At 36.9% G+C, this 26,585-nt stretch overlaps 1 protein-coding gene across 1 annotated transcript; it reads left to right on the top strand.

Annotated features, from left to right (window-relative positions):
- The first annotated feature begins 1,928 nt into the window (after positions 1-1,928).
- ACS (acetyl-CoA synthetase) lies at positions 1,929-24,682 on the top strand. Its single transcript, XM_086588686.1, has 18 exons — positions 1,929-2,513; positions 2,608-2,751; positions 2,818-2,973; positions 3,074-3,196; positions 3,286-3,454; positions 6,624-6,706; positions 8,510-8,611; positions 8,679-8,767; positions 8,926-9,016; positions 10,967-11,080; positions 18,473-18,549; positions 18,629-18,707; positions 18,845-18,913; positions 18,988-19,163; positions 21,570-21,626; positions 21,778-21,868; positions 23,008-23,106; positions 23,909-24,682. Exons 1-18 carry the CDS (start codon positions 2,196-2,198, stop codon positions 24,092-24,094), a joined length of 2,223 nt encoding a protein of 740 aa, XP_086444812.1. The 5' UTR covers positions 1,929-2,195; the 3' UTR covers positions 24,095-24,682.
- Positions 24,683-26,585: the final 1,903 nt, after the last annotated feature.

Consider the following 26,585-nt stretch of genomic DNA (forward strand, 5'->3'; position numbering starts at 1 on the left):
AATTTCTCTTATTAATTAGTTAATTACTTTTCTTATACACCCACCTTTTAGTTCCTATGTACCTTAGGTCATGCTCGCCACATTCAATGAATACCCAGGTCATTCATGGCGCAATCAATGAATACCCACCTATCACATGACATCTTTAGTCATAAAATTTCATTTCCAAAACTTGAGGCGTGGAGAGATTTTAAAAGGGTGTGGTAAATTGCTGAGAAACACTATTGAACTTTATTGTATATATTATTTCAGATAATGGAGGAGTATCTTGTTTCATGCATTTTTGGTTTACGCGTTATTAATTATATGGATATCTAAGTGTCATAACGTTGTATATCATAAAAGACTGAAATATCACATAGTAGTTAATACACGTACACACGTATATATCGAAAGGTCTTAGCCTAAATCTAAGCATGCTAATAGCCCTAGACCGATCATAATAGACCAAACCATTATCTGAGTTAAAAGTCAAACTGGGTCAACTGGTCAAAGTCAACCCTTGTCAACAGTCAAAGTCAACCTGCCAAGGGTCGGCAACAGTCAACCAGTCCCAAACTCCTCTAACCCAAAAGCCCAAAGTCTAAAACTTAAACCCAAAATGAAATCTAAAAGTTTAAAACACGTAGGCCCACCCACTGACTCGGCCCAAGCCCAAGCCAACACAAAAAGAAACGAACAAGACTTTGTCTTCTTCTTGTTCCTCACTTCACCAGCACATCCACCACCACAGCCACCACAACCACCACTCGCCACCACTACTAAACCACACGGTTTTAATCCCTACCAAAAACCCCATCTGCCGATCCCATCAACTCTTGATTTCCTCCCTTATCAAAATTCGCGATATTGCCACCATTAATGGCTGCTCAGAGCTTCATAACGCTTATACCACGATTCCACCACTACCAATCATTCCCCAGCAACCCACACAAACTATATAGATCATCTCCTTACCACAAAACACTTTCAACCACCAACAAAATCCTACAGACCAACAGTAGCAATAAAACAAAACCCTTGTAATAGCATATCTATTCGAATCCAAACAAACAAAGATTTGGTATTTACTAATACCACATGCTCATCATCATCACAACATAATAATCACAAAAAAAATAAGAATTTGCATAGATACAGTACTTCAATATTTTTTTTATGAACGCCGGCCACCATTAACAGAGTTACAATATATTTAATAACACTATATCATATAAGGAAAACACTATAACCGACATGATTAGCAGTCAACGAAAAATTTAAAAGAATGTCTTCATACTACTCACCCGTATTGCGTTCCGACTATCCGCTAGCTAACAGAAATTTTTTTTTTTTCTTATGTCATTAAAACTCCCTTTTTTTTTCTTTTCTTTGTATAAAACTCTCGCTGTGTTTTCCCCCCAAAAACTCTACCTGAGAAAACTCATTTTTTATTTATTTATTTATTTTTTTAAAACCCCCACCGAAAAACAAAGATGATAGTTATCTATTTACCTACGGGGCTTTTATCCTTAACTGATAGTTATCATATATTTAGTTTAACCTATTATCATTATTATTATTATTCGGTGTTATATCTTCCCTCATTGTTTCATGCCATGCATCATGCTCGAGCCCATCCAGTTTCCCTGACAAAATTAAAGAAGCATCAAATCTAGTAATGATATATACTATTATTTTGTATAGAAGGAAATATATGATCTAAACTAGGAGTAAAAGGCTGTTTCAAATTTGTCTGCCTCCATGGACCTTCTCTTTAGCAATCATTCCCTGTTAGATGTTTTTTTTTTTTTTTTTTTTTTCAAATTTAACTTAATTTCTTGTTACCCATATGCCATGCAGTAAAACACAACTAAAAACACAGCCTGCATGATAGTCTCGTCTTTGCTATTGCCCCTAAAGAAGTCAAGAGTCGCGCGAAACAAAAAGGACAGAGAAATTCCCCAACGAATTTTTGGACTTTTGTCATCAAAAGATCGAAAACATTTACATTTGGCAGTTTGAGACTTCGAGTACCTCAACTCCTAAACTTATTAGGAGCCCGGCCATACAAGTGTTGGCTTCCGACTTATAGTGTGCGTGTGTTGCCTTGATTTTTGTAAAGTACAATTTGTGTGCAGAGTCAATGCCCAAGTCTACATAAATAAATAAATTGACACTACAAATCCCGCCCGATCCAATCGGTTCTTGGGAAGATGACGACGTTAAATTACACAACTGCCCTTATGCATGTCCACCCCTATGTTAATAACAGCAACAACACAAAAAAAATTCAACGATCTCCCTCTTCTTCTTCTTCTCCCAGTCAACTCCCCATTCTTTCTTCTTCAAAAATGTCTTCGACTAATTATCTCCGTCACGTTGAGTCAATGTCAACTCTCCCATCTGGAGCTGGAAAAATCTCTCATGTAAACGCCGTTATTCTCGGGGAATCTTTAGCTTCTGAAGAAGATCATCTTGTTTTTCCCAGCAATGATTTCTCTTCCCAGGCTTTGGTTTCTTCACCCGAGAAGGTTTATCTTCTTTTTCCAAATCTTTACTTTATGTTAATATATTAATTATTAATCTGATGAGTGATGATGACTTTTCTTTTGTGTACGAATGAAGTATTTGGAGATGTATAGAAGATCTATTGAGGATCCAGGTGGTTTTTGGTCCGACGTTGCTTCTGTTTTTTACTGGGAAAAAAAGTGGGGCCAGCCTGTCTATACTGAGAATCTTGACGTTAGAAAAGGAACTATAGATATTCAGGTAACTTTTTTGTTATACCATTTTATTTAATATATGTATTCATTTCGATTTGTTTTTATTAATCAGTGGTTCAAAGGTGGTGTGACCAATATATGTTACAATGCTATTGATCGAAATATTGATGATGGAAATGGAAATAAAGTTGCTATTTATTGGGAGGGAAATGAATTGGGAGATGATGCTAGCTTGACTTACATCCAACTCTTGGAACAAGTTTGCCAGGTTTTTTGTTTATTTGTTTATGTTTTGCTTTTGTTTTTTTTTTTTCTTTTATTTTGTGCTTCGGTGGATATATTGAGTTTTGTATGGTCTTGTTAAACAGCTTGCGAATTATTTGAAAGATATTGGTGTTAGAAAAGGAGATGCTGTTATTATTTATTTACCTATGCTCATGGAATTACCGATTGCTATGCTAGCATGTGCTCGCATTGGTGCTGTTCATTCGGTATTGTTTTCCAGCTCATTATTATTATTATTATTATTATTTTTCGTTTTCTTTAGTGCTGTTCCTCAGCAGCTGTTTTGTCTGTTTAGGTTGTATTTGCTGGATTCTCTGCAGAGTCTCTTGCACAGAGAATTGTTGACTGCAAACCAAAAGCTGTCATTACCTGTAATGCAGTTCGAAGAGGTCCTAAAGTAATTTATCTCAAAGACATTGTTGATGCAGCACTTATTGAATCAACTAACAATGGCGTCTCTGTAGGTATGGGTTCAAGCTTCAAATATTCTGTTTTTTTTACCTTTACTTTCTTCTTTGCTTATATGCATTCATATGTTTGACTAGATTCATGGATAGGGGCTTGTTTTCTTTGAAATAGAGTGCTGAATGAATTTCTTTCTATAGTTCAGCATCCAGCATCCAACATTAAACAAAAGCTTGTGCTTAATGGTGTTGAGTGGCTATAACTAGTATAACTGCTAGCAGTGGGGAGTGAGCGGAGAGGGAAGGCAGAGAGTGAAGGAGGGAGAGGGAAGGTGAGTTTGGGGCGAAGAAGAAGAGAAGAGAGGACGGACAGACAAAAACCTACCAAACAACATTTTGGGCCATATAACCCCCCCAAGCCCAGAACGTCACTCCGCTCACTGGATTATATTTGGCATACCCCATTCAGCACACTATTTCAGCATTTCAACCAAACACTTTTGTATTACCAACCAGAACCAGTAATCAGCACTCAGCACGTGAAACAAAACGCACGCTTAGTCTCCTCAAGCCTTGGTGAAAATTCTCCAATTGAATGGATTGGGACTAAAAATTAGTGAACCCACAAGATTTAGTATGGAATGACTAATTGAATTTAGTGGATTTAGAATGTTCAAACACTAGAACAATGACGTTTAGGATTTCGTCAGGGCATTTGATTGGGTTAATTAGATCTCATTTGACCATGTAACAGAAATAATGAGCTTTGGCAAAAAAAAAGGTGGGACTGGATTAAAATTTCTTTCTCACAGAAAAAGTTCCATATATTGTTGAGTTTTATTCCTTTTGGCCTTTAGAAGAGCAAAGAGGACTGCCTATATGAAATTTTTGGAATACAAAGGGTGTGCAATGGATTATTGGGGCTTGTGATCAAAATCTCTCCGTTCAATTTATTTTATATGCCAATGATACCCTTATATATGTGAAGCCCAATTGCACCTTTGGCATTAAAGCTATCTTTAAGTGGTTTGAAGATTTTTTCCGACTTGTCGTCTTGCGGGTAGATTTTCGAAAGAGTTCAATATGAGTTAGAGCATGTGGCAACATTTCTCACCTTGCTAACATCATGCGTTCAAATTCATTACTTGTTGAGTACGCTAGATATTAGATTGTTGTTCAGTGTAAGTATTAGTCTTTGAGTTAGTAGGATTTCATGTAGTGAGTTTAAGTTCCGCATTGAATAGCTAGGAGTCTTCTTTCATGTTCTCTCCCTATTTAGGGAGAGCGACTCCTTAGTATTGATTACATCTTGCTTAAATAATTATATTTCAAAAGTTTCATTTGGTATTTGGTATCAGAGCTTTAAGGTTCAAACCTAGGGTTTCACGTCTTCTGGTCACCGGTCAAATATATTTCAAAGGTTTCACTATGCCTTCTCTATCTTGGTCTTCCTTTTGGTGATTTGTATAAGGCAAAAGCGTTTTGGGTTCTGGCGGTGGAAAAATTTTGTCGAAGATTGGCGAAACTGAAAAGAAAGTTCTTATCCAAAGGTAGATAATCGCTCTTATTAAGAGCACACTTTCAAAGCATCTAATGTATTATCATTTCTTCTTCACTATTACTATGATTGTGGAAAACCAATTTAGAGACAGTTATGTGGGACATTTATGGAGATCTACTAATGGTGCTAGGTATATTTATATCATCGGATAAGATGTGCATACAAATTGATATGTTTGGCATTGGCATCTGAAGTATCGAAGACATGAACATTGCTTTGCTTTGGAAATGGTTGCACTTTGGTGAGTATGATTCAAGTCTTTGAAAAGAAGTTACTATGGTGAGGTATGGAAAAGAATGATCAGGGTGGTACACGAAACCGACAACTTCGTCTATTGATTGCCCCATTTGGGAAGATCTTATGAAGCATAATGATGTTGACATTGCTGAAATCCAAAATTGCTTTTTCTGTTGGTTTGTGGTCACATTCCTTTGGTAATTCCCTGTTCTGAACTCAGACATCTCTTATTCTTGTCATCAGAAGGAGTCCATTTCATGCTTCTTAGAGCCCTTTTTTTGGACTGTAATTTATTGAGATTGGGAACGTAGATATGGTGAAAGGTTTGTTTAGGATTTCAGCAATCCTAAATGGGGTTTTTGCCAAGCAAATCAAGTACAAGGTTGGTAATGGTGAAAGTGTCTGTTTTCGGGAGGATGCTTGGTGTGGGCAGCGGGAACAACTGCTCAAAAAGAACTTAGAGGCAATCTATAACATTGACAAACAGAAATGCCTCTCAGTAAAGGAAAATGTTACAAGGAGTGATGGGCTTCATTGTTGGGAGTTCGGGTTGAGGTTGCTGTGTCCATGCTCAATGATTGGGAGATTGAGAAATGGACGTGGTTGTCTAACTAGCTTGATCAAGGAGTGTCACAGGATAATGAGGATATAAGGGTGTGGACCTGCAACAAGGTCTACACTCGAATCTTGTTATTATGCAAATGGGGTGTATCTTTTTACTCGAATTCCAGCATTCAGAATTGGCCATGGAGACTGGAGAGAGTTTTGGTCAAAAGGGGCCTATCCAAAGCATGCTTCTTCATTTGGACCTTAATGATTGCGAAACCCTTATACGCGACCCGCTAAGAAAAAATGGCAAAAGCACGGCTAACCATGCATCATGTGCTGTTAAGAGGATGAAAGCATTCAACATCTAACATAGGAGTCTACATCCACATGAGCCATTTGGAACATGTGTGTTTGGACTAGTTTCCGATGTACAAGCACTCATGATTGTATTTACTAGAAAGCGTTTTAGCAAAATGTTTGGAAGATTCTTCTTATTCTATTTGTTAGAGCTGCTTTTCAAGTCTGGAACAATCTTTTCTTGGCTGCTTTTTTATTGCAGTTCTTCTGTATCTTAGATTTGATTACTTGTTCCCTAAAAGCATGAGTTTCAACTGAGGTCGAAATCAGGATAGTTATTGACGATTCCTTATTGAGAATTATTTTCGAATGTATGAGTCAATATTGTCAAATTGTTAATGTAACATTTTTTTGTATCACTTTGTCTTAATAGAACTTTTTCTCTTAGCCGCATTGTTATGCTCAAACGGCATTATTGGATGTAATATTTTATGTGATATGATCAAGACCCATGTTTTGTCTATCTTCACAAATATATTTTTAGTCTGATTGCCAAGAAATTCACTATCATGTTTTTGTGAGCAGATGTATGTTTAACCTATGAAAATCAATCAGCCTTGAAAAGAGAAGCGACAAAATGGCAGCTGGGAAGAGATATTTGGTGGCAGGTTAGTGAATACATGTCTCTATGATATAATGTCATATATCTTTTGCCTTGTGTTTTTACCGGATAAAGCGAATTTGATACTTCCAAACTAAAATATAAATATATCTTGTACAAAGGTACAACTGCAAAAGTCAAATATTTTGTAAATAAGGTGCTTTGTACTGGATGAAGTCTAGGATAAATGAGTTTAAGCTTCCAGCTTTAAATGGGTATCCAGGGATCTGACGACATGAAGTTCTGTCATGGTTCCTTTTCTGAGATTAATTGGATCAATTAGATCAGTATTGTATTGTGCTGCATAATTTCGGTGTGATTTAAAGTGGTCAGTATATTTTTGTAGATTTGAGTTATATATAACTTCTCTTTGAATAAAGAGGAATGCTAAAACCGGCCTGCCCAGCTAAGAGACCAAGCAAAGTGACCAGACAAGGCTTGGACTGGTTACTTAAAAGTCAGGTTACATTGACACAGATACGCATGTCCATATTCAACACGGATACGAATTGTCTGACACGGCAAAATATAAAAAATTGAGCTTTGTCACATACGACATGTGTCTGTCTCTTGTCCGACACGTGGTGTGTTCTTGTAATATAGCTTCAAAGCCTAAGAAAAGAAAAACTGGAAAAGTTGTGCAGATATAAACTGAAAAGAGAAATCAAACTCGGCAACCATGCATTTAACTGAAAATACATTAGAAGATGGAGCCTGGAGGTTGGCATTGGTGGTAATGGAGGTGGAGATGAATTCAAATTTTTCCTTTTCTGAAATCATTAGAGAGTGTGCGTGAATACCAAAACAATTTGTTTTTCTCTGTACTCGAAACTTTATTTTGTGTTCTTTCTCTTAGAGTTTCAACAGATAACTCCATATTTTCTTTCCAAGATTGGCTCCACAAAAGCGGGTGGTTCAATGTGTAGAACGTGAGTGAAAATAATTTTCAAAGCAGGGAAGTGGGGTTTCCTTTACGAAATCAAACAGATCAGATAAACAAATGACTTGAGCGGATTCTGGCGATTAATAAGTGGCGGATTTGTCTGGTGATCAAGTACCACCGGTCAATGATCAGATGTGGGCGGTGGCTAGTTGTAGAGGGTTGTTGGGAGTGAATGTGATAGAAGAATAGAAGGTTTGGAGTTTTCATAGAAGAATAGAAGGTTGTGTAACTTTTATTTTTGGGGGGTGATAGGAAGAAGGGAGGGCGTAATTGTAAAAGGAGGATAACCAGAAGACAGTGGAAAGGGCAAGGGAACATGCATTTGTTAAAGTGGGAAGGGGAGTTTCTGTTTTTGTGAATAGAAGAACCCTAACATCTAAAGCATGTAATCTGTTTTTTGCCTTTTTCAGGCGTATCCGAACCCATACCTGAACCAGCCTGACCAAGTTCACAGATTATAACTGTTTCCGACCCAAATAAATAATTGGATATCCTTTATCATACCAAATCCGGTGTGTTTGGTTTTCGGTTGGGTTGGGTTGCGGGTCAACCCAACCTGATTCCCTGCCATGGGGCGTCTTGCTAGCAATCCTCCTGAATAAAACTGTTGCATGAGGTCATGAGGATCACCATTCATTCAGCTGACACAAACATATGTGACAAGAGAACTTAAGTTCATTGTATGTTGAATTCTGCTATTGATGATGAGAAGAATAATGTATTGCAGTGCGTAGATGTTTAAATTTTGATCTGCTTCACACAGATAGTAGAGTATGAAAGATGTTAGAGCATCTGTAACTACGCACTAAGTAGTTTTCCTTCGTTGCATTAGATGTTTTCTTTCTCATGCTTAACAATTGCTTTCAGGATGCCGTCCCTAAATATCCAATGACATGTGATGTTGAGTGGGTTGGTGCAGAGGATCCACTCTTCCTGCTGTATACTAGTGGAAGCACAGGAAAACCAAAGGTAACCTAACTAGAAGTTCCTTGAAAACTTCTCATAATTTGTTTATGATCGTAATATGGTTACACAGGGTGTTCTGCATACCACTGGGGGGTACATGGTGTATACTGCGACTACATTCAAGTATGCATTTGACTACAAGCCTTCAGATGTATACTGGTAAGCACGATACACGATCATAATAACTCTGTCACTTTTATTGAGCAGAACGCAGGGTTCAGAGGATACTGAGTTTAGATTCAGAAATATCTTCTAGTGGTTAGTTTTCACCTAAAGTGCATTTATTAAGAGCTTGCTTGTTGTTTTCCTGACTTCAGGTGTACTGCTGATTGTGGTTGGATTACTGGTCATAGCTATGTTACATATGGTCCACTGCTGAATGGAGCAAGTGTAATCGTTTTTGAAGGGGTAATTTATCCAATTTTTTTATTCTTAACACGGGGTACATTGATCTGTATTTTACAAATAGTTTCTATCGGACACACGGAGACCTTACAAATAAGATTTCAAACTAGGGTGTCTCTTTAGAAACCTAAAAGACTAAGAGCATAATGCCATAATCTATTATCATATTTACGACTCCATGATATGCCACTTTCATAGGCGCGTACACATTCTTATCCTAAATTTTTAATGCTTTGGTAACATCTATGCTTTGACACACGGAAGCTATTGTTGAGGGTCCTGTGACACGCTGTATTATGGGGTAATATAGTTGCTGCAAGCCTGCAACCATACTTTACTTTAGGTGGGTTAATTTTGGGTATTGGGCTTAAGACATTTGTCTCTTGTAGTAGTCTTGCTAATGTCTCAAGATTTACGTAATTATTTCAGTTATATCAAAAAATACATGATGTCCAAACAAAAATATATTTTCTTTCTAGTCCAAGTGCAGTCTTTGTTTTCCAGGATATTATATTCTTCACTTACCTCTCATGTGTTGAGGATCATAACAAAAATACTTGATATCGTTTACAACTATAACATTGTATCAAACTATAGACAACTCCCAGTCAATATCTCTTACAAGAAAGACAAAGCACGTTTGAGATAGAGTAGAATTTGGGAGCAGACACGCAGCACCTCCTTTGGGCCTTGCAAAGCTTGAGGAATGAGGTCAACCTTACACTATCAATGAAGATTCAGCTAGGATTTCTCGTTGAAGAACAGTCTTCTTTCTTGTAAAAATTGTGGAATCTGGAGGCTTTGAGGAACAAGAATCCTCTTCGTTTATTGTTCTTGATGCCTAAGCAATACAAATATCTTCTCTCACGCTCAAAGAATGCATAATTTATGATTTAGAAGACTCTCACATACTTCTCTTGTTGAAATCCGGCGGAGTTAGCTATTTTGGTCAAGTGGTTGAGTTTCGGGCAGCAGTGGGATTTGATCAAGAAAATGTTGAATTGTGAGATTTTTCAAATGCATTAAAAATATACTAAGGTTAATCTCTCCATGAGTCGAACCTAATCTGGGCCAATGATCCCCATCCAGTCTAATATTTGCACATGCCTAGGCACATTACGTTTGACTGATTCTTCTGGTATTCAGTCCTTGCAGTACATTTTCTTCCAACTGGTGTTATGGAGCGTGAATCCTAATGTAGTCTTCGCTTTGGTGAAAGATATGGGAGACTTGGAGAATACACCTTTCGGGACACTTGAGTCCAGTTGGGAATCATTGTTTGAGCTGTTGTAATTGGCTTAGTTCGGGCTGTAGTTGTTTTGGGTAGTCTGTAGTTCTGTTATTTGTTCTTGCTTCTTTTCATTCTGATTATTGATAATATATCTCTATTTTACCGATCAAAAGAAAAAAATAAAAATAAATAGCAGACTTCACTTCGGACTCAGAGACTGCACTCACTTAGAGTTGTCAACACTATTACACATTAACTGTGTGGGACCTCTTATCCATGTCGGGACGTACCAAATGTCATTGTCAAGTGGATATGTTTCAAAAATCAGTGAAATAAATGAAGCCATGTTCTGGTTATGTTGACCATATAACTGGTTGTGTTTATAAAATCATTGAGATAAAGTGAAGAAGTATTCTCGTTCCATCATCAGCAAACATCCTGGAGGTGACATTCACTGTGGAATAGTATATGTTAGTTGATGGACAGATAGATCCAAATTTAGTGGTGTTGGATCCTCCACTCCGTTAACTAGTCCAATTAATAGAGTTATAGTTTAAGCCCATTTCTGATGTTATTATTATCATTTTATTAGATTTCCCGAAAAAATTATATTGTGTTTTATTTTGTGGAGACTTTTGTGTTCCGCAGAAAGAAAGAAGAATGAATATACTACTTTAAAATGTGCAGAACTGATTCTGTATCTTGCAATTTTATTTCTGCAGGCTCCAAATTATCCAGATCCTGGACGTTGCTGGGACATTGTCGATAAGTACAAAGTAACACTTTTTTACACGGCCCCAACTTTGGTTCGATCTCTAATGCGCGATGGTGATGAGGCAAGCAATGTTAAACTCATTTTATATGCTGCTAAGCATGAATATATATATATATATATATATATATATATATATATATATATATATATATATATATATATATATATATATATATTTTGGAAATATTGCTGTGAATACTTTTTACTCTTTGTTTACACAGTATTGATATCCCTTATTATTTTCTCTGATTAAACTTGATTGGATTTAAAAGGTAATATAAAAAAGATTTTGTTTAAACTGTAATGACCCACCACACTACGTTCTATACATAGATCTCCAGCAGTTAGGGGATTTGTTCCTGAAAGAGTTCCTGACTACATTCATCACACATCCTGGTACTGCTTTCGCCCGAGCGCACTTAGCTCCTGAATTGATGTTTGTACGTGGTAGATATGATACACTTGCCTGCAAATGGAGGTATGAACACTACTTGGTGAAGAATCACATTGTACTTCTTGTGGGCGACTTCGGTTGTGCGAGAAAAAACAGCCTTGAAAGTTGATACTCAGAATTTGATGAAGGGGGAGGCAACTTCTCCCTTGTAATCACCTATCAAATATCTTTTTCTTTTGGATCAGCAAAACAATATATTCTATTAATAATAGGAGAGGTAGTGTGAGAGATTCACACTACAAAATTTACAAGCATACAATGGCTAAGCCTCAATCACAGCATCCCATCTAAATACAAGGTCTTCCAATTTTAATCCCCTACAAATCGGTAAATACGACACCCAATCCCACATAAGTGACTTGCATTTAACTATGAGCTGCTGGACATCCCTAGAATTGTCATCAAAAGTTATATGATTTCGCTCAAGCCATAATGACCAAGTGACTGCATGAGCTACGATCTTTGAGAGAAGATGACCCGACTGTGAATCTGACCCTGTGGTGGTAATTAAATCTTTCCCTAAGCCCATGTGATGAATCTCTCTGGCACGTCAAAGATTGCATGAAATAATCCCAAACCGCTTGTGCCACTTCACAATCCCAAAATAGATGTTGAATTGTTTTCTCCTCCTTGATGCACATCACACACCTATTAACAAGGATCTTACCCCTCTTTCTTAGATTATCCGAAGTCAAAGTCCTACCCGAACATAAAGCCCAAACAAAGAATGAAACCTTTGTAGGGAATCTTTTGTTCCATACTTTTTTTACCGGGAAGTTCAGACCACATAATTGTAGCTCTTGAATCCTCCTCCCTTCGATCAGTTCATACATAGTCTTTGGAGTGAACGATTGTACCTTTCCCAGTCACTTCCATGTATCTTTTTCTTCATTTACTTTTTGGTTCGGTAGAAAATTTAAGAATCCATCTATCACCTGCCAAATATCAATTCACACACATACAAGAGAAAGTTACCCTCACACAAACACACTACTTTATTGATCAATTGCCTACTTGGCAAAGGCCTTAAGTTTATTTATAATCTTTGGCAACATGGAAAATAAAAAATTAAACTTATAGAAATTCTTACTTAATTAGAAACATACAATTCACAGCAAAAATTTGTTGACACATACAGTCCTACATTGGGCATTTAAAGCCAAATCTTAGACTTATCAGAAAAAAAAAACTCAAATCTTAGTGTATATGATCTAGGCCTCTCCACTCACAACAAATTGGTTTTGAGTTCGGTACCCCAGATATTAGATAGTTGGCTAAATACTGAAATAACTTGCTCTGATTCTCAATTTTGGAGACTCAACTCAATGAACTCAAAACTGATTGGCTATGGGTGGAGCTACCATTGGACACTTTATACTCAGTTGCAAGGCTTTTAATGCCCAACTGAGGACTATCTACTGTATATCTCAACACAGTAACCTGAAACTAAACCTGGACTAAATATGTCAAAAATTTAAATTAAACTTAACTCTAAAGGTTCTTACAACTATAACAATTAGGTTTCTTAGCCCTAGATTGCATCATTCTCCCTCGGTTCAAGTAGTTCGTACTCAAACTTGCGTCGCATGTATATGTTTTCGTACCCTGTTTCTGCACATCTGCTTGTTGTTGGAGTAGATTAGGCAATGAGATTTCTTCAGCAATATTGACAGAGTCAACAAAAATTTAACCAAATATCTGTTAGGACAATAATCTCAATTTTCACTAAGGAAAAAATTCCATCAAAAAGATATGATTGAATTGGAAGAAACTTTGTCACTACTAGCAGTACTCATGGCTTGGGCGCCTTTTCAACTTCCATCATACCCCCTTGGGCTATACCCACGGTATCACAGTCAACCACTGTAGGAATGAGTTGCTCTCCACTTTTATACCATGTTCAGCAATTCACCACACAATACATGTCGATACTATCCCCACTTGGCAACTTTGGACTTTCAACAATGTAAGGTTTTCTTCCTGCTAGGAATTCCAGAAGATACTTCTCTACTTTCTGCGCTATGCTTTCTTGTGCTTAATAATGACTTGATTTTAGTATGTTGTAGATAATTCGGATCAAGTATAACTTCCTAACCAAGACAGACTAAGCCATGGGCTAGGCGCCTTCTCAGCATACCCTCTTAAGCTAAGCCAACGGGCAATCACATAAGCTGAATCCCCTTTTACTTACTATATTCCACAAGTTGATCTTTCTTCCTAAACAGCAATCTGGAGTTTTGCTGTATAATCAGCTTTCTATCTTAGGAAGTATTAGAAATGTGGTTGTTAGAAGAGCCTGGTGAATTGAATCGTCATGCTGTGTATTCTAGGCTGTGATTGGGCTAAAGTGGATATTGTTGGACAATCTATCCTAAAAGCAAAATCATGATTATAATAATGCTTCAAAATACCGATAGAACCTGTCCCCTTTATAACCCGCAATAGAAATCTGTGCTGACAATGTCAGAATTTTCCATAAGAAGAAGATTACATTAAGAAGTGATTGAATTGGATTTAAGTTTGTCGCTACTACCTCCACTCATGGCTTAGGCGCCTTTTCGAGTTCCAACATACCCCCCTTGGGTTACCGGCGGTATCACACTCCACCACCTTACGAATGAGTGTCGGTAGTAATCCTCAATTAGTAACTTTAGACGTCCAGCAATGTTAGGTTTTCTTCCTGACATCCAGAAGATATTTCCCTACAGCTGTGCTATGCGTTCTTGTGCTTAGAAAAGTCTCGATGTTAATATGTGGTAGATAATTCGGATCAAGGACAACTTCCTAATCAAGTGGGAGTAAGTCATTGGCTAGGCACCTTTCCAGCGTACCCACCTTTGGGTGATGCCAATGGGCAATTGCAATTGCATAAGCTGAACTCTTTTTGACTTCTATATCCTTCAAGTTGATCTTTATTCCTGCGCACATGATCTGGTGTTTTGCAGTATAACAATGCTTCCTATTTCAGGAAGTACTATAAATTTAGTTGTAAGAAGAGCCTTGTGAGTTGAATTGTTTCATTTTTTTTTACAAGATTTCTTTGTAAACACTTATTTGCGTATGGTTGTAAGAAGAACCTGGTGACTTAAATTGTAATGCTACTTATTCTGGGCTGTTATTGGGCAGAAGTGGATATTGTGTTGAACAAATCAAAGCAAGTTCTGAGATAATGCTTCAAAACTACTATTTATCTGACAGAACTTGCAGTTTGAGCTTTTCGGTAGTCTTAAACCTTCCCCCCATCTATATCCTGCAATAGAGTTGCCTCGGCCCCAAGACTAACACACGATCCAAGTCTACCTGCCTTGACCAATATATATATATATTTTAGAAATAAGTTAGGGTTTGGCAGACCCCCCACCTGTATTACATGCAAAATCTTACATAATGTGTACCTACTGCATCCTCCTCAATGGGTTTCACAAGCTCTCTATCTATTGGAGGTCCTGCATACACTAGCTGATTACAAAGAGACAAACACAAATCAGCAAGGTAATCAGCTGGTTTGTTACTTTCCCTGAATACATGTGTAAAAGAACAAAATCTTAAACGTGCTACAATCTTCCCTATGTGAGTTACAGTATCTAAACAGTACAATGGAACAGCCAGAACTTTCTTTATCATCTGGATAGCCCACATTGAGTCAGATTCAACCTCAACCTCCAAGTAATTCAATTCCACACATCTACATACCCAATTTCAATAGCTCTAAGCTCCTGAACCACAACCGACTGTCTTCCTCCTGACCTAGAGAAAGCATCGAGCACAACTCCATTTCTATCTCTTATTAAACCTCCATGGCCAGCTCCTTGATGATTTAAAGCCCCATCTCCATTCAGTTTAACCCTTGAAGCTTCAGGCGGCTCCCAACAATTCCACTTCTCCTCAGTTTCGATGAAAGCAACTTGTATGCCTAGTTTCTGACATAGACTTCTACTACACTCATGTCGGCATAGAGTTGATTTGGACTTGGACATAGCCTTTCATATCTCCGATCAATCTTCCCAACGTAACCTTGGCAGAGGCTTCGAACAGTTATTAAACCTTCTTGCATTCCTCTCCCTTGACCAATATCTTCGTGGTCAAGGCAGTTGAAATTTCTTATATATCCTTTTCGTTTTAACTTTACCCAAATGACCTCCTCATTTTGCAAGACCTGATTTCAAGGTAGAGAAGATACATGACACTGTTGGGTATTTTGGTCCAAACATAACCAAATACATTATTGCATATATACGATACATTAATTTATACTTGTGTTGCTATTGAGTATTTTTTTTTGTTATTATTCATGAGATGAATAAGGTTCTTATGGTAATATTTAATACCAACAATCTTGCATGTGAGAGTTGCATGTGAGTGGTATAACTACTTCTAGTTACCTTAAGATGGTTGACAATTAGGGGCGAAGTTGGGTGCTTCACTTTTATGAAAGTCATATATAGGACTGCTATGAGATAGATAGGGTGATGATATCCTAGTGGCTGGAGTGGGACTCTATGTCTATTTATTGGTGTAATATATGATTGACATTGAAGTGGATAGCAGTGCACATACATTATAAATATACCAAGGAGGAAAGTGGTTACAAACTAACTTTTGTAGATTGTCCTTTAACTTGAAGAATCGTAAAAAAAATCAAGTATCTTGATACGTATTTCTTTGAGTCATCAACCAATGATGTTTACTTTGGAACCAATGATGTTTACAAGTTATATTTGTTCACAACGATTTATCGTGGTGATCTTGTGTTTTAAGTTATAAAATTTGATTTAATAACCATCCGACACGTGTCAACATCTCATTAATCTCATCCAACGGCCCACATCACTCCTTGGTAAATGACGACCACTACCCTATTTACACACAATAACCAAGCTACCCCGTTTACATGAAATAACAACCACTAATTAAACAACAATTTTGTTTGAAATAATCAAAGATAACACTTAGGAGGGTGGCACAGAGTTCAAGAAGTTACAAGTAATAAATATGTGTAACGTCAAATAACAATGTGTGCTCGTGTTTCTCGAGTTTAGGAGACGTTAATTGAGAGAGTTAATTTGTGTATGGCCATTTGGGGTATCTTCAATAACACATGACAATAGGGGGCAACCCCAAGTTTGTACATTGTATTTTTTGTTTCATGATTCTCTTCTTGCTACCGGTACCCCTTATCCCAAGCAAAGTGAGGTCTTGGCCCAGGGAAGCCAAAACCCTCTCCTAATACCACCACAAATTCCGTTTTCCTCTTTCCTCAACGAGTGCCTTGTCTCCCCTCTACATTATTAGGTTACCGCTCTCGTCATCTTCTCATTCCTTTCTATTTCTCTGACTTGTTGCTTTATCTGGTTTTTCTAACTATTTAATAAACTTGACCCCAATAATTGTTCTATCAATTTTCTTCTTAATTTTCTGTTTTAGGAGGTCAAATTGTTTAGTTGCTTTATTCAGTTTAGGCTTTCATCTTCTTCGTTCGGCCCACACCGTTTTGCGGTATTCTAGTAATTGTGTCAATTACGTTCGTCACACCCCACAATACCTTGAAACACTTACAATTAGGTGTTAATTTCGTCCAAAACGTAGCTCTAGCGTTTTATTGCTTTATGAATTTATTTAATTTGGTGAAGAAAGAAAGAGTTGGACTAGTGAGTCCCACTTCTATGAAGCTTAGGATAAAGGGCATGATTCCATCTACAACTAATTAGATTGGGACGTGTCATTAGTGTTTTGATTCAAGTAGGAATAAGTTGGGGTAGTATGGCAATTTTAGGGTGGAAGTGGTAGTGGTCCTCATTCATCAAGAGGTGTTAATGGTCGTTGGATGAGATTAAAGGATATCAAGTTTTTGTTGTGGGTCTTGCTAGGTCAAGGGGTCATTAGAGTAATTCTACGACAAAACGAGTATTGAAGGCATTTCAACTGCCTTGCCCATGAAGATAACGTGATGGTCACGGTATGACTTTGAAACTGAATTCCAAAGCCTATGTTGATTTATGGGTTCAACAACCTTGTTCCTGGAAAAGAACACAAATTCACACATGAATTCAATTGAGAAAATCATTCTCCAACACTCGAACTTTATTTAGGCAACTCTAACTATGGCCAATAGTGTATAACTCAATATATAGCTAAAGAAATTATGAATTTAGAAGCTAGTCTTCTAATTCAAATTTAGAAACTATCATACCTAACAGCCTTCTAATCCAAATTTAGAAGCTATTATAATTTTCGGAATTAAATATAACGCCAAAAATAACCTATGCTAAAAACAAAAAACTAGCACCTAAACGTAATTAGAAATAACACTAATATTATATGATGGATTAGAACCCTAGATGCATCATAAGGATCAAGCCAAGTTGATTTGGATGGCGGTTCGACTGTGGGGCTTGTAAAATATACATTATTATTATTTAGTTTTTCTTTTCTTTTTTCTTTTTTTAGGGGGAGGGCAACCTCAGGTTATAAGTGGGGATGTAGGTATAAAAATCCGTAACTTTTATTGGATGATTTGGATTTTAATTGTCAACTTGATTTGATAAGGTTGGGACTGTTGTTGTATTGATTGATTTCTTGTGATTCGTCTATAATCTTGATATCTAGGAGAACTTATGATGTGAATTACAGCGGAATAATAAGTCACTCAACTTAATAACTAGGGTTTCGCCCCAAATAAACACTCAACAATAAAAAAAATCCTTCTTAATAAACATTCTCTCCATATGATGCAAGGAATAAAAAACCCATAGAATCAGGAGGTATATTAACCTTGCTTTCATTAAATTTAAAATACTCTAGTTGCGCTTTATTCATTGGGCCGACATGTCTAATTAAAATAAACATAGGGAAATAGCGAAAAAGACCCACTAGATATGCCTTTACATCAACTCATTTGCATTTGGATTGTCAGCTATATCTTCGTGTGAGTCATCACACGAGTTGTAAAAAACAAGGTTAGTATATAGTCTGTTAACTTTATGTTTTTTGTCATTGCAGTATGTTACTCGTTATTCACGCAAATCCTTGCGAGTTCTTGGAAGTGTGGGGGAACCTATCAATCCAAGTGCATGGAGGTTTTATGGATTTCTAAGTTCCCTTCATTGCAATATGTCAAAGGCTTTCAAAATTTTAACTCGTTGTTTTCTGTACTAGGTGGTATTTCAATGTTGTTGGAGATTCAAGATGCCCTATATCAGATACCTGGTGGCAAACTGAGACTGGTGGCTTCATGGTAATTCATTCTTGTCTTTGCTGCTTTGTGCTGAATTCCACGAGGAACATTCTCCCGTTACCTTGATAACCTATAGATTTTTTTGTTACTTTTCCGTTATCAGGATTAAAATATTGGTCATCTTTTTACCCTTGCAGATAACTCCTCTGCCTGGCGCTTGGCCGCAGAAACCTGGTTCTGCTACTTTCCCATTTTTTGGTGTCCTGGTATGTACTCTGGTAAGTTAGGTATAGAACAAATCTTCCTTGTTTTTGTTCTAATCATGATGGTATGATTGCAGCCTGTCATTGTTGATGAGAAGGGAACTGAAATTGAAGGTGAGTGTAGTGGATATCTATGTGTGAAGAACTCGTGGCCTGGGGCATTTCGTACTCTTTATGGTGATCACGAAAGATATGAAACGACATACTTCAACCCATTTCCAGGGTACTATTTCAGTGGTGATGGCTGCAGCAGGTAGAGTTCTTTTTTTCCCATTCAGAAACAATAGGACATACACGATTCTATTTCTCTTCATGCCTATAATGTTTGAAAAATGTCCATCGTCATTGTACATGGATACGGGCAATGGTCTTCTTTGTCCATTTCAGTTTCAGATCACGCGGGACAATGGAAACAACAGAGAATATCATGGTTAATTTTATTCTGAAAGAATCACATTTGTTCTATGCAAAATACTTTAGTGTCCTGAATGAAAAACGTTAAACCTTCATCCCATTAGGCGGACAGAATTGTCTAGAGTATTGTGAAATTCTTGCTAATGCTAGTAGGGTATTGTGAAATTCTAGAAAGGAGAAATATTATTATACTTGGATACCATTACACAGGGACTCACTCTCCTTAAAATAAGGAGAGAACTCATACTATGACTCCTACCTACTCAATATTGGACTAAACCACATACTAGAAGTTATATATATCTCAACACTCCCCCTCAAGCCGAAATATACAGACTCTGCATATTTCAGGCTTGCAATTACAATAACCAGTAAATCAATAATAAACACCAATCATAACATCAGGGGTGATGTATCCAAGTAAATCATGAACAATTTGGGGAGATGCAACCGAACCAACTAGAGAGAACATCATCCAAAAGCCAACTTGTCAGCACATAACAACTCTCATCCATGAGTACCTTATACCAAAACTTCCAACATCACTCTTAATAGATAATGCAGAAGCAAATACTTCTAATACTCCCCCTCAAATCCAGAGACATAATACATATAATGTAATTAGCTCCATATAAGCATATTGTCGCAGACAAATAATGACAGCATACAGAAACAACAAATATCCTCAACAAGAGGTAGTAAAAGTCTATGAAACATTAGAATACTCGGCACCACAACATAAAAGGGAATCAAACCTAGAAAAACTGAACCATCAATGACTGTTACATACGATAAGCTCCTCAATAAGACTAAAACAAAAAAAGCCGGTGAAACACCTGAGAACTCGGCACCACGACATAAAATGGAGTCAAACCCGTACAAGTTGAACCATAAAAGGGAGTCAAACCCTTACAAACGAAAGTACTTCTCAACCAACCAATAATCATAAGAGTCTTACCAAATTGTACAAGTTGAGAGGAGAGGAAGCTTTGACTCATAATTCTTAACGAAAAACTGATCAAATCAGCCAAGAGATAGAGAGCTCACCAACAAAACCAAAGGAGTGAATAGTAACTGGTGAACAGTACTAAAAAATTTATCACTGGAATCTGGCCAACGGCAGGTCATCAAAATCCAGCTACTAGTGACCAGAAAACGTTTAAAATGAATGAGATAATTCTATTATTCTCGTGTGAGGTATATAAAGATTGTTACTCTTAAACATTATGAGCATTCAACTTAAAACCAATTGGTGATAAGTATAGAGACCCAGGAACATTTATACTAATACTACAAGGTTTTCACAAATTGCATGTGCGACTATAACAAACATCTAACGCGCCACTTCGCATATGGCATTACTTGAGCCTAACATTTGTACAAACTTGGGTGTCATGGAGTAAGCGGGTTCTCTGGGTCTGAGAGCATCTAAAACACTATGATGATTCAACTTTAAACCAATTGGTGATAAGTGGAGAGGCCTGAAACAGCTCTACTATACTGCAAGGTTTTGCAAATCCCACCTGGTCAACAGTTACAAACCAAGTATGCAATATACAATTGTTGACCATGTGCATAATGTGACAATAATGCATGCCAATTATGGCAAGACAACTTATGGTTTTACACTTTGCCAACAACTTGGCAATCTGTGATGAAAAGTTTGGAGCCTAGAAGCAGAAAGTACTGATTTTGAAGGCCCTTAGTAAAGAGGTCTGCAATCTGATCAACAGATGGATCAAACTGAAATGGGTGAAACAACATGCTTATGAACAAAATGGTAGTCAAGCTAAAATATGTTTGGTGCGAACATAGGCGCGAACGCTTGCTTTCGCTGCTGATCTGTGGATGAGGAGACATGGACTGTGGAAGAACACCTGAACAAGCAGGACATGTGTATCGCAGTTACGCAACATAGACTCGTTCTGCGCACTGGAAACCCACTAATATCCCAATTCTGCATCAATAGATGAGGTCATCTTTTGTTTCTTTTGCATAACCAAATAGAAAGGGTGATAGGAAGTTGGCTTCTCTGGTTGAACTCGTGTTTATGTGAATCTCTCTCTCTCTCTCTTATTGTTAATTATTTTTTTAGGTTAGAAACATTTTTTCGCTTTTAAAAAGAAATCCAATAGCTTTTGTTTGCAATTGCTATTCTAATTGAAACTCTTAACACTATTTTTATCTATATTATGAAAAGCTTTGTCCTAGAATTTTATGTTAATTTGATGCTCTACTGTCTTAGAGACAAGGATGGTTACCATTGGCTCACCGGAAGAGTTGACGATGTTATCAACGTTAGGTATGTTTTGGACAATGTTTATTTTTTGTTGGTTAATAAAGTATGGTTGACATACTTTTATGGAACCATTAAGCAAGTATCAATGTTTTGAGGATAAGATATTTGGATGTAATCTCTATGTATTTAATCTCTGGTTTTTTTATGAATGCAGTGGGCACCGTATTGGCACAGCAGAAGTGGAATCTGCTCTAGTCTCACACCCCAAGTGTGCTGAAGCTGCTGTAGTTGGTGTTGAACATGAAGTAAAATTTTATTTCTCTGTTTGTTACCTCTATTTTATATATCACGATTAAAGAAACTTTGCACACACACTCATTATATGTACTAGTAATTACCTATGGTGGTCGTGCGTTTTATAAATCCAATTTGTTAAAAAGGAATAATTAAGTAATCATTAATTTTAGAAAATAGTAATTTTCAATATGAGTACTCTCTAATAATATATGACTATGTGCGTGCATATAATTACATCTGAAAATATTTACTGTTCTTTTTCTTTTAATGGACCCATCTCTTTTTAATAAAAGAAAAATAGGCACACAAATTTGTAATGTACACTTACACATGGTTAGTATGTATTAATCTGATGAAAAAGAGTTGGAGAGGACTCGTAGGTAATCAATGATGGTTGACAGAAAGAGACTAAAAATTGCAACCAGCACGTTGTGTCATCTTATGCGTTGTTATATGTACCTATATACATAAATACATACATCGGCAATGTTGCACGTAAAGGTGGAATTTCAGCTGAGCAGCTCGGGCTCAGTTCGAGCTCGTTCTTTTAATAAATGAGCCAAGCTGGAGCCTATACTATAGCTCGATTAATAAACTAGTAGAGTGAAGCTCGGCTCGATAAGCTCAAATACCATCGTCACAGTGTACACACCAGGAGATATCACCCTTCGTAGAGCTATATAAGTAAATTACTAAGAAAGTGAAACAAATTGAAGATGTATACTAGAATGGAGGGGCTGCTCATCCTCATAAAGCTTGCTGGCTTCTTTTTTAAGGCTGTCCAAGCCGAGCTACTCGGGCTTGGCTCGGGCTCGTTCATATAATATATGAGCCAAGCTTGAGCCTATATTAAAGCTTGTTTAATAAATGAGCTGAGCGTAAGCATAGTGAAGCTTAGCTCAATAAGCTCGAATTCCATTGGTCTCTTTTTAACGTGTATCAAGAAACCTTTTGTCAAAACATGTAGTAACCTGTTCTTGGATTTTTTTTTTGAAAATGAGCAATCTCCATCTAAGTATCATACGATCGATCATGCATTTAGGCACCTCTTCTTGAGTTTGAGCAAAACCCTCCCCCCTTCCCCTTTGTATCACTCCATGTGACATTGTGACTCTATACTTATATTTAACTGAAATTTTTCACCCAGGTGAAAGGACAAGGCATTTATGCATTTGCCACTTTGGTGGAAGGTGTTCCTTACAGTGAAGAACTCAGGAAGGAACTCATATTAGCTGTTCGGAAACAGGTTTGGGCATAGTCATCTTCTCCTAACTTGTTCCTAAGCTTCATTTATAACAGTTACATTATTCTCGATGTTGTCTAGATCCAAAGTATATATAATCAAAAGCTTATTGAATGTTCACCTGAAAATTATAGAAAACTCCCATGATGGTGGCCCACGTAGGTATAGTGTGCATAAAGAATCCCTAGATGTGAATGCATCCAATCACTTGTCACGTGATTTAACAAAAATGTCTTACACACAACTTACTAAAAATGGACCTGCACGGCTTAATAAAGACTAGACGTACACACATGGATCAAGGGATGATTGTGGAGATGTGCCCACCATGAAGATCATCCTCACAATATAACTGTTGTATTTGAGTATGTCTAAGCATTTCAAAAGAGTGTATGAGCTTGAACTCAAGAACTAATCTGTACCCTTATTTCACCCCAGCCACCCTATGTTTTTGCCTTGAACTGGAAAGTTGTAGGAACACCTGCCAATGGACTCTGTGAAGCTAACGTAATGCCCTTTCAATCTTTTACCCGTATTTCTACATATTAAATTTTATCTTGTGGCAAGTGAATACCTAGCAAGTGGTTTCTTCATGTCTTCAAATTTTCATGTCCTTTTCATGTAGTACACACTTAATTTCTCTGAAACCAAAATACCGTATGGTATCTTCTATAATGATCCTCACTCATCAGCATATATATAATACACTAATTTCTCAGTCCGAACTCTATATTATTAATGAAATAAAGTATCACTTTGATTTAATCTATTTAGAGCCTCCGTGCTGAACTAACTTTCTGTTCAGATTGGAGCATTTGCTGCTCCGGACAAAATTCATTGGGCACCTGGACTCCCAAAAACAAGGAGTGGTAAAATTATGAGACGGATTCTGAGAAAAATTGCTTCTAGGCAGTTGGGCGAGCTTGGAGATACAAGTACTCTAGCAGATCCAAGTGTGGTTGACGAGCTTATTGCGCTCAGTGATTGCTAAAATTTCTATTTCGATGGATTTCTCTGTTTAAGATCTCTTGGGCTCAAACCGGGTTCTGTGGGTGCTTCTGCGTAATCGGAGGATTCATTTAATCAGTATTGTGCTCCTACTTGAAAGGGACTTGGTGTGCTATAGTATTTATAGCTTTTCAATCTGTGTAATGGCGGTGAAGTTGTACTGATTCTTTTTGGGCGTTTACAACATGGAATAAACATGGAATAAGATGGATAAAAAAAACATCAAAGAAACATCAAGATGGAATAAGATGGATAAGATGCCTCATAAAAAAAAACATGGAATAAGATGGAATAAAGAAATTAATAATTTCAAGTTTTTGGCAGACTTGCGAAGATAGGAAGATGCCGTTGTCCGTAAAGAAATTAGAGACTTTTGTAAATAAACAAGTACCGTATATGTGATTATGTAATACCACCATGCACGAGAACTACACCAGGTCTACCAAAGGAAAAGAAGAATTTTGTATAATTTGTGAGTAATGTGCAGTGGCGGAACCGGGATTTAGATGAAGGGGAGCTGCCGTGCTGCTACTTTAGAATTTATTTTTATTATTTTTTTGGATGGAAGAAATCAATGTCTAACTTTAAATATACCGAAAAGCTAGGGTGTGCAAGGCTGTGAACCACACATTTTAAAATTTTTGACTTGGTGTTTAAGTTTTGAGGAAAAGGAACAGTGAACAACAAGTGAGGGTAAAAACGTCAATGCGACAAGTGAGGGTAAAAATGTAAATGTTCTATCTTCTCTCAACAAAAAAGAGTTGTGCTTTAATGGCCGAAACCAAAAAGTTGGAAAACAGACAAAAAATAGTTGTGCTTGAATCGTTTGAGGTCGGATTAATAAGCTTGAGGTCAGATCATATCTCATTTCAATAAATTGAATTCACTTATCAAAAACAAAAATAGTATGATATATGAGGTCGAATGATATATCTAATGGCAAGTAGACTACAATGTCATTTGTTGTTGGATACTTAATTATATGCTATATGTAGTAGTTTAATAGTAGTATGCTACATATAGTAATTTAATCTTAGTATGCTATATCTAGCAGTTTAATAGTGTTATGCTACATTTAATAATTTAATATGCGTATGTTACATGTAGTAGTTTTAATAGGAGTATGCTACACGCAAAATGAATAGTTAAAGGTAAGAAAGTAACAATACATCTTCTCTCACTCTAACATTTAGAATGGCGCGAACTAAATTTTTCCCTCTCACTAAAATCCATTCAACTTGAGAACTCTTGCCTCCATTTCTTGTAGTGTACTTTGATCTTCAACAATTATAAGTATGAGGTTAGTTGATTTTTTTTTTGGCTCCTCTTTTTCATGTCTAGGTAAAATTTCACAATTGAATGGTGTATGATTTAATGTCAAATGAAGTTGACATTGAAATTTTTCAAAGTGGTATATGGTTTGAGCACCATAGTTATTTGGTTCTGACCATTATATTGTTCAAGCATTTATGTGTTTTTTTTTTTTACTATTACCACTGTGATTACTTCGTAGAGTAAGAAAACGAGTGAATATGTGCTAAAAGTGCACTTGTTTCATGTAGCAATCCGATGATAAATCACTACTCTGATGACGAAGAAGATTGGCTTCGAAATTCATGTTTTGATAGTTTTACGTATGAGGATAGTGATTTTGTGGATGTCACATCTATGAGGGAGGGTGAAAATGTTGAAATTCATGAGAACAGTGATAGAGACAGTGACGGGTGTGAGGCTAGAAGAGTTTTCAAAGCAGACAAAGCAACATTCTATTCTATGCAGTTCAAGATGACTGACGAGGGTTTCACAATTTACAATCAATATGCAAAGTTAGTCGGTTTTAGTGTTTGTAAAGATACTTATAGAATGCGTACAGATGGTGTTCGTGTTAAGCGGAGATTTCAATGCTCAGCTGCTGGTGAACGAAATATAAACAGGGTGACACCCAGAAAACGCGACATCGAATCCAGAGAGTCGAAGGCCATCAGTAGGTTTAAATGTAAAGCCCGCTTTGAAGTTGGTTATGATTTTGAATCAAATTTGTGGGTTGTGAAGGATTTTATTGGAGAACACACACATCCACTTGTACTAGATCCGAGCTCGATGTTCTTAAGATCACATAGAAATGTAAGTGAAGAAGATTTGCAATTTGCTACGAGCCTAGTTGATGTTGGTATTCGTAAATGTAAGGTGATGGATGTTTTTGTACATAGGGCTGGAGGTTTCTCAAGTGTTGGTTTTTTTAAAAAAGACTTGTATAATCATATGGGGCTTGATAGGAGAAATCGATATATTGATGGTGACGCCAACACATTGCTGGCTTTCATGGATAACAAGGTGAAGGGAGATCCCTTATTTCATTACAATTATAACTTAAATGAGGGTGGCACATTATGAAAAATTGCCTAAAAAATATCCACATCCTTGGATTTTCAAAAGATTTATGCTCTATTATATTTATGAAGTGCTCGTCCAAT

This window comes from Coptis chinensis, chromosome 2, assembly GCF_015680905.1.
Source record: "Coptis chinensis isolate HL-2020 chromosome 2, ASM1568090v1, whole genome shotgun sequence".
NCBI lineage: Eukaryota > Viridiplantae > Streptophyta > Magnoliopsida > Ranunculales > Ranunculaceae > Coptis > Coptis chinensis.

What these genes read in the sequence shown, in the direction of transcription:
- ACS (XM_086588686.1), top strand. Translation starts at nt 2,196, where the DNA reads ATGACGACGTTAAATTACACAACTGCCCTTATGCATGTCCACCCCTAT. An exon ending in GCATTGGTGCTGTTCATTCG is followed by an intron (nt 3,197 to 3,285) that starts GTATTGTTTTCC and finishes TTGTCTGTTTAG; the next exon opens with GTTGTATTTGCTGGATTCTC. An exon ending in GAAGCACAGGAAAACCAAAG is followed by an intron (nt 8,612 to 8,678) that starts GTAACCTAACTA and finishes ATGGTTACACAG; the next exon opens with GGTGTTCTGCATACCACTGG.